Raw genomic sequence first — 8697 nt, 5'->3', positions numbered from 1 at the left:
CCAGATAAAGATACTAAAAACTATATGTTTAAGTCAGTCCGGTTTGGTTAATCGATGAAATAAAAACTATATCAATTAATTGAACTTAACCGACGTTGGTATAAATATTTTATTTCGACTATTGACAATCGTAAGTTAATAGAGGTGCTATGCAGTCGATGTTGGTTTGGTGACCGCCGGTTGATAAGCAGTAATCGAATGTTTTGCCCGACCTTTAGTTTAGACAACATGTTCACTAAATGAACCGACAACTGACTATCACGTGCCAAAAATAGTCACACGTGCTTATCTTCTGGGATATTTATAATCGACTCCAACGCCCCCTCCTTCATCGTGCCGTTCTTTGTCATCCAATCTCTTCTTCTTCTTCCACGCATTTTCTCAGAAACCCTTCGATTCATACCCGTACCTGCAAAGATGGTCGCGGATACTCTTCCGCTCCCTAACGGCGTCGTTGCAAACGGAGATCTGGGATCAAACCCTAACCCTAGCGCTGCTAAGAAGTCGCGCGAGAGCGAACGGCGTCGTCGCCGGCGGAAGCAGAAGAAGAACAACAAGGCCTCTCAGGCTGCCGACCCATCTTCCGTATACGATAACTACGCCGAGGATGAAGATGCCAAGGAGAACAGCGATACTCAACAGGTTTTCGCTCTTTCTCTCTCCGTGTCTCCCTGTGATATCCTATTTGGTTAGGGTTCATGATAGATTTCTAGGGTTTTGATTCTATGTGCTTTGGTGTGATTGCTATGTGGCCTATAAGAACTCAGAAAAAAGCTTGAATTGAAGATTATCTAGTAGATTTTGGTGATCGATAGTTGAGATTAGGGCTTTTGTCTTGATTTGATTGAGCATTGAGTTTTGGCTCGTGTGCGTGCTGTATTTATTTGTTTAGAAACTGGAGTAAAATGAAAGAGAGAGTAAAGGAAATTTTAGGGATATATTTTCAATCATGTCGAGCACATTTCTTGGGTTTTTGTGAACTAGAAGAAAATACAGGGAAAGACATGTAAGCTTGAACTCTCACTCCAATCAACATTTTTCAGCACTTCCGTAATTTTTCTATTTGGGTTCAGAGTCTCGTGATGTGTCTTTCAATCGTGTATTTGTGTTCAACATTTACTTCTAGAATCTGCAGACAAAGAAAGTGAAAGCGATTAGGTTCTAAACAAAGTAGTCTATGTTGTTTCTTTCTATTGCAGACCTCGGTCAAGTGGTTTTTCTTGAAAAAAATAAGTTTTTTACATTACCAGAGAAGACGAATAACTGAATAGCATAGATGAAATTTCACTTTCAATATAGGCTAATTTTGCATTAGCTTGAAAAGCTCGTTAAGCTCTTATGATAGAAACAGTAATTTTAGAACATGGATCTGAACATGTGAATTCTTTTTTTTTTTGAAACCATGCAGCTTGTGGTTGAAGTGGAGTATGTCCCGGAGGAGGCAGAGCTTGATGGTAGCATGTATGAAGAATTTAGAAAAATTTTCGATAGATTCAATTTCCATGAAACTGCCGGAACTCAGGTAAAATGATTTCTTTTTTCCTCTTATGTAATTTTACATTATTCATTCTAATTGTTTGTTAGAAAAAGTATGACGTGATACATTAATTTTTCTACTCATCCAGGAGAATGATAACAAGGACGAGTCTGCCCAAAATGCAGCCTTGAGCAAGAAGTCTGACTCAGACTCAGAAGAGGAAGAACAGGATAACCAACAAAAAGAGAAAGGCGTGTCAAATAAGAAGAAAAAGGTATTATTAATATTTTATTTTAGATTTTTTAAAGTTTTTTTAATATTATTATGTCATCATCATAATTGCAGCAGTTTGTGTTAAAAAGGCTAAAGGATTTCTGGTTGTCTTTCAGCTTCAACGGCGGATGAAGATTGCTGAACTGAAGCAAATTTGCTCAAGGCCTGATGTTGTTGAGGTAGTGATATTTAATTGTGCTTTGCTTGCTTCTTATATTTGATTGTGCTCAAGGCCTGTGTACCACGGTTGCGCTCTGCGCTTTTCAATGAAATGAATTACATATATATAAAAAGTCTTCTTGTTATTGTTCTTTACTTATACACATTCCTTTATTCACTTCCAGGTGTGGGATGCAACTGCTGCAGACCCGAAGTTACTAGTGTTTTTGAAGTCATACCGAAATTCTGTGCCTGTTCCTAGGCATTGGTGTCAGAAAAGGAAATTTTTGCAGGTTAGTAAGCCTCACTAGCATTGATGCTATGGGTTAAAATGTGCATAGATGACTGATGGATATAGTGAACATGTGGGGATTTAGGGAATAGGGTGTGGGAAGATAACGTCGATAAGGTTTCTCTTATATGTATATATGTGGTTCTTGCAGGGGAGCGGCTGTGACAATCATGGAGCCTGGACTTGTAGGTGTTTGGCAATGGGCACCCTTAAATGATTTCTCTTTTTATTATTTGCTAGTGTGGGTGGGGGGTGTAGACAATTATATGATGCCATTTATGGGGAAATTTATTTGTAATTTTGTCATAGAGTACATTTGCATGATAGATGTTGGGGATTTGTTTACGATTAAGGTGCTAATTAATTTGCTTTGGATTTACAGATGACTTTCCATTGTGCTTAGTGCTGGGGCTGAATTCCTCTTAAATTTGAAAAAATTAAATACTGGCCTGATTTGGATGCAGAATTTTCATCATATTTTGTTAGTGTTATTACTTGTATCTCATTGCGGATTGGATATTATTTTGCAGGGAAAGCGTGGTATTGAGAAACAGCCTTTTCAGCTTCCTGATTTTATTGCTGCAACAGGAATTGAGAAAATCAGACAGGTAAGTTCAATTTTATGAGTTTCTTACAGTTAAAAATTTGTTTTCTATGTTTCCTTTTAGCCTTCAGGCTTTTCTGAAATGAAGAATAAATCATGTGTAGCTCCAAAGCTACCTTATGTCAAAAACAGTGAGTCCGTTTGGCAATGCTTTTTGCACAATATTTTTGCTTTCTACCAAAAAGGCAAAAGCATTAATTAACAACTCAAAACACAAAATGCTCAAAACTACTTTCACAATCAAAACACTTTTCAAACAAAAAACAAAAAGCATCGTCTAAACAGTTTTGTCAAACAAACTCATTTTATTTTTTACAAGTAAAATACGTTCATTAAAAAATGCAAGAGGCGCAACCCAAGTACATAAGGTAGTATATAAGAGAAAATATCTAACAAATCAAGAACGAGAAAAGAGAGTACAAAATTCTACAAAGATAGAGATATTGAGAAAGGCGTTAGCAAAGAACCACTTACATAGGGATTTAAGAAAATAAAGTTGTAGATACAAATTCTGTCAAAAACATTTTATTGGTGGGTAGTAGCTGTTTTTACCCACCTCTATGGTCCTTGGTGTAGCTGTTCTTCTATTGTTAATCTTGAAAATTGCTTTTCTCAAAAGGCCTGACCAAGTGCAACTTAAATATCACATTCCTAATCCCTTGTGTTGTTTGAGTCAACTATATCAATTAAGATCTAAATTCTAATCGGTTTCTTTAATCCCGGTTTGCATTTTATCTTGACTTATCTGCCAGTGTATGCATCTCGCCACTGCTGCCAATGACCTGTTGCATCGTTTCCTGATTGTATTATACAGGCTTACATTGAAAAAGAGGATAGTAAGAAGTTAAAGCAGAAGCAACGGGAGCGGATGCAGCCTAAGATGGGAAAGATGGATATTGACTATCAGGTTATCTTACTTCATTTTTTATTTTTTAAATTTGTCCTACCCAAGTATTTTGTGAGCTGCGGTGTTTCTTCAGAATGATTTTTTCCTTTGTCTAATGAATGAGTCTGTTTCCTGTTTGTTAGGTTCTCCATGATGCTTTTTTTAAATACCAAACTAAGCCAAAGCTTACAAGTCTTGGAGATCTGTATCATGAAGGCAAAGAGTTTGAGGTATTTATTTTTTTTATTCTAGAGTTTGAGGTATTATTTTTATGTTAATATGTTAAATCACCAATTATCCCAAAAACTTGAGCCGATAGAAAATTATGAATTTATTCATTTAATTAATATTTTAACATGGTATTCACCATTTCACACACAAAAGTGTTTTGATGTTTTCTTACTATTTTCTGTCTTTGTTGGAGCTTTTAGATTCAATGTATCCGTAGCTTTCTGATACCGACAAAATATAAATGTTTTATTATCTCAGATTCTTTTTTTGTTTGGTTATTTATTTATTTATTTCTGTGTTCAGGATTTGGGTGAATGAATTATATTCTTGATGTGTATGTAACAAGATAATAGGTGTGCTATAATCATAGGAAAATTTATTAGAAAATTATGAATTTAATCATTTAATTAATATTTTAACATGGTATTCACCATTTCACACACTAAAGTGTTTTGATGTTTTCTTACTATTTTCTGTTTCTTTGTTGGAGCTTTTAGATTTAATGTATCTGTAGCTTTTTGATACCGACAAAATATAAATGTTTTATGATCTCAGATTGTTTTTTTGGTTATTCATTTATTTATTTGTGTCCAGGTTTGGGTGAATGAATTATATTCTTGATGTGTATGTAACAATATAATAGGTGTGCTATAATCATAGGAAAATATATTATTATTAGGACATTAATTAATGATTTTAAAGATACTCATTAGGGTCTTATTTTTTAAAAAATACTTTTTTTTTTTCCATAGAATGAAGCTTAATTTGAACTTCACATTGTATTTTCTTTCCTGGTATATAGGTGAAGTTAAGAGAAATGAAGCCAGGCATGCTGTCGCAAGAACTAAAAGAAGCTCTTGGTATGCCAGAGGGTGCTCCTCCCCCATGGCTTATCAATATGCAGGTGAGACATTGAGATTACCGAATATCTTGTGCTTGGTATTGACCTCGGGGTTTGTTAATTTATTTTTAACCATTTTAATATTTTTTAATGGTTGATTTCCTGTCAGAGATACGGTCCTCCACCATCATACCCACATCTGAAAATTCCTGGGCTGAATGCTCCTATCCCTCCTGGAGCTAGCTTTGGTTACCATCCTGGTGGCTGGGGCAAGCCTCCTGTTGATGAAGTAAGTTTATCATCATTGATATCTTCCTATGTGCTCTTTTTTTTTTTTTTTGGTACATTGTTGTGTAGAGCTGCTTTTGGTAAAGTTGGTCAGCATTTTAACCATTTTACTTCTTTGTGTTCATGAACAGCTTGGACGTCCTTTATATGGAGATGTGTTTGGTGTTCATCAACAAGAACAACCTAACTATGAGGTACTTTAACATAGATGTTATCTTGCTTGTGATTGGATTATTTAATTCTGTAATTCTAATTTTTAAAAAGTATTTTGAGCTGACGAAGATAGCCATAGCGTTGGATGCATTAAATGTGAAGTTGAATTAGAATCTTGATTCCTATTTAGATTATTGACTGATCAGATTGGTTTTACATTATTAGATTGAATATTGCATATGTTTTAATTATACATTGTCTTCTCATTTAGGAAGAGCCAGTTGATAAGACCAAGCATTGGGGCGATTTGGAGGAGGAGGAAGAGGAAGAGGAAGAGGAGGAAGAGGAAGAACAGATTGAGGAAGAAGAATTAGAGGACGGTATTCAATCTGTAGATAGCCTTTCAAGGTAAATAGTATTTTCTTTCATCACCAGTGTTCCTGATTCCTGTTTTCACATGCATTATCTAACCTTTGGGAGTATTTATCCTCTTGAGATTTAATGGTTGGGTGCCTCAGCTTTATCGGATTAGGCTCTTCACATTTGTGTACCTGACTTAGATTATTGTTGGGTCCTGTATTGTATATTGCATTTTCCTTTGTTTATTTGCTTTCTTCTTTTTTCAGTACTCCTACTGGTGTTGAGACACCTGATGTTATTGACCTTCGAAAGCAGCAGAGAAAGGAACCTGAAAGGCCTCTTTACCAAGTCAGTGTTGTGATTTAAGACTCTGGTTCTGCTATTTTAACTTTTTGTTTGTATTAATGTTCCCATTGATGTCATGACCTGAACTTTGTCTTTGGTTTTTTGTAGGTACTTGAAGAAAAAGAAGAGAAAATTGCTCCTGGGACTCTGCTTGGAACAACACACACGTACGCAGTGTCTTCTTGTTTTATATATTTTTTCTTTATGTTTATTACCTCACTGGTTTTAGTTCGTAAGCTTATCTTGGTCCAAATTTCTGCATACAGATACGTTGTTAACACTGGAACACAAGACAAGACAGCTGCCAAAAGGGTAAGGAAGTGTGTTTTTTGTCTTGCAAGGAAGTTGTTGACCTTGGTTACTAAGCTCTTGTGGTTCTTTTATGGAAGTAGCTGATGTGCTTGATTTTAACCTCTAGCAGTATAGTATAATGAACTCATGCGTTATTGATTCTGGTAAAAGAAATAATTTTCCTTTGCTTTCTTGATATGATATGTGTAAATTCGATGGTGTGAATGAGAGATCTGCTGTAACTAATAATGATGGAAAATAGCAGAAGAGAAGTACACGCAGGGCCAAAATCTTATAGGTGGTGTTACCTCTTAAGGACTGACCCTTTTGATTTGAGAAGGCATGTCCTTAAAAGAAAAGGAATGTATACTTTATGACTCTGAATGAACAGTGCATGGTAACTAGCATAAAAAACTCAGGGTGATTAACGTACACAATAAAATAATTGAAACTCTGATTATTTGTTTCGGCTTTAATAGACTTTTCACCTTTATACATGGATAATAAAATGCTAGACAAGGACCCCGGTAACTAGTTACTTATAGGATAACCTAATTGGAAGGTGTTTGTGATAGATGAGATGTGCAAAGTTTAAGGTAGGACTTGACACCTTTGCTAATTGTAATAGAATAGTTACAATTACGATCTTGATTTATCAGTCTATAAGAGTATATAGTTAACTGAATCGTAATTGCATATTCTTGCAGGTTGATCTGCTTAGAGGTCAGAAATCAGATAAAGTGGATGTCACTCTACAACCAGAAGAGTTGGAACTCATGGAGAATGTTTTGCCAGCGAAGTATGCGTTGTGTTTGTTTTTACTATTATTATTGTTAACAAGTGTTGTGAGGTAGAATGAGTTGCCGACTTTTTTGTTGTATTCTGCTAGGTATGAGGAAGCAAGAGAGGAAGAGAAGCAGCGGAGTCAGCGGGAAGATTTCAGTGACATGGTTGCAGAGGTATGCCTCTTATATATGTATGTTAACAAAAAATTAAATTGAAAATTGGGATTTTTATAAACTTTGTCCGATTCAATTTGTGCAGAATGAGAAGAAAAGGAAGCGGAAGATGCAAGACAAGGAGGGGAAGTCGAAGAAGAAGGATTTCAAGTTCTAGGGGATGTCGAAATAGCGTTGTTTCTGATACTTGAGGGTTATGTTTGAGTTGAAGCTGGCATTAATTTGAGATGGGGTGTTAACAGAATGTGTTGCCAATTTGTGGTGTTTGAAGCTCTCCGTTGTCTCATGGCTTCTTTCTAGTAATGATGACCACTCTTAGGTGTATGACATAAATTTTGCCACTAATCTTTACATGGCATGATGGATTGAGAGGGTGGGTCCTGATCCATATAATTTCTGTGTTAGTTTGCAGTTCCTACCTGTACGTGCTGCACTGACCTTATGGAAAATTACTATGGGACTTCTGATTTATCGTGGGTCATTCAGTGAAATGCTATAGATTCCATAGGGGGAGAGGGGGAGGGTCGTTGAATGCGGGTTAGAACAACATATCAAGATGACTGTCAATGGTCCGTTTGGGTGTTGAATTTAAATATTATTCGAATTTACTGTTTAAATTACGAGGTTTGACTTTGTGAGATAAAATTTGAAAAATTTGAATAAAATATGATTTATTTTTGAAAAAAAAAGTAGAATATTAGATGCATAAACCCGAGTGTTTTGAGGGACAAAAATGTCTTCAAATTATCCCTAATACAATAATAATAAAAAAAAAATGAAAACAATTTTCTTTTTATTTAAAATTATATATATATATATACAGATGTTGGAGGTGGCCAAAATCACCTTGAGTGGTCGAAACTATGGACAAAGAATTTGGTGGTGGCCGTGGCTCGTGGCCAGTTGAATTGGTGTGGCTCGTCTATTATGGGATGGTTTCGGTTACTTCACTTGAATTTTTTATTTTAGAAAAAAAAAAGTTGTATTTTTCTGTAGAAATATTTTGGTGAGATTTGTTTCTAAAAACCTACGTGCGATACATGTGGGTTGATTTTTGTCGAATAAGACAGATTAAGTAATGGATATGTAATATTGAAATTTTTAAAACTTGGTTGGGTATATTGCTAATTTTTAACCATCGAAGGTAAAATTAAAAAAAAAAAAAAAAAAAAAAAAATGTAAAACCCTTTACGGAGTAAAATGTATTTTTCCAAACAAAACATACGTAGGGAACGAAATAGTAACAATGCAACAACAAAAATTATGCAGAATACGAAATATTAACAACACACAATGGAGTCTCACCATTGGTTAAGGAGGACTCTCATCTCACCATATTTACTAAAATTGATAATAATTCATTTGATCATTTCATAGAACTTGAATACAATACTTATAGTTCACCACCTGCTTATTGAAGATAAAGATAAGAATTTAAAGGATTACAAAAGAAGTTATAAACATAAACTAAAAGATAACCACTCTCAATCTCCATACCTGCTGATTGAAACAATTGTAGTCGTTGATCCAGAATTCTA

The 8697-nt window shown here is 35.0% G+C and overlaps 1 protein-coding gene across 1 annotated transcript; it reads left to right on the top strand.

The window, feature by feature from the left end:
* The first annotated feature begins 319 nt into the window (after window positions 1-319).
* LOC133868500 (uncharacterized) lies at window positions 320-7630 on the top strand. Its single transcript, XM_062305408.1, has 18 exons — window positions 320-642; window positions 1409-1522; window positions 1626-1751; window positions 1867-1929; window positions 2095-2202; window positions 2732-2809; window positions 3620-3712; window positions 3835-3921; window positions 4725-4826; window positions 4933-5052; window positions 5183-5245; window positions 5476-5612; window positions 5831-5912; window positions 6018-6076; window positions 6176-6221; window positions 6908-6999; window positions 7090-7159; window positions 7245-7630. The coding sequence occupies exons 1-18, from the start codon at window positions 418-420 to the stop codon at window positions 7314-7316; spliced, it is 1737 nt and encodes a 578-aa protein (XP_062161392.1). The 5' UTR covers window positions 320-417; the 3' UTR covers window positions 7317-7630.
* Window positions 7631-8697: the final 1067 nt, after the last annotated feature.

This window comes from Alnus glutinosa, chromosome 5 (genome assembly GCF_958979055.1).
Source record: "Alnus glutinosa chromosome 5, dhAlnGlut1.1, whole genome shotgun sequence".
NCBI lineage: Eukaryota > Viridiplantae > Streptophyta > Magnoliopsida > Fagales > Betulaceae > Alnus > Alnus glutinosa.
Note: the sequence above shows the minus strand (reverse complement) of the source record. Positions and strands in the feature narration are given on the sequence as shown.

Bases quoted from the DNA above. Each gene is read 5' to 3' on its own strand.
- LOC133868500 (XM_062305408.1), top strand. From the start codon at position 418: ATGGTCGCGGATACTCTTCCGCTCCCTAACGGCGTCGTTGCAAACGGA. The intron at 2,203-2,731 runs GTTAGTAAGCCT...ATTATTTTGCAG, and splicing joins AGAAAAGGAAATTTTTGCAG to GGAAAGCGTGGTATTGAGAA. The intron at 2,810-3,619 runs GTAAGTTCAATT...TGTATTATACAG, and splicing joins GAATTGAGAAAATCAGACAG to GCTTACATTGAAAAAGAGGA.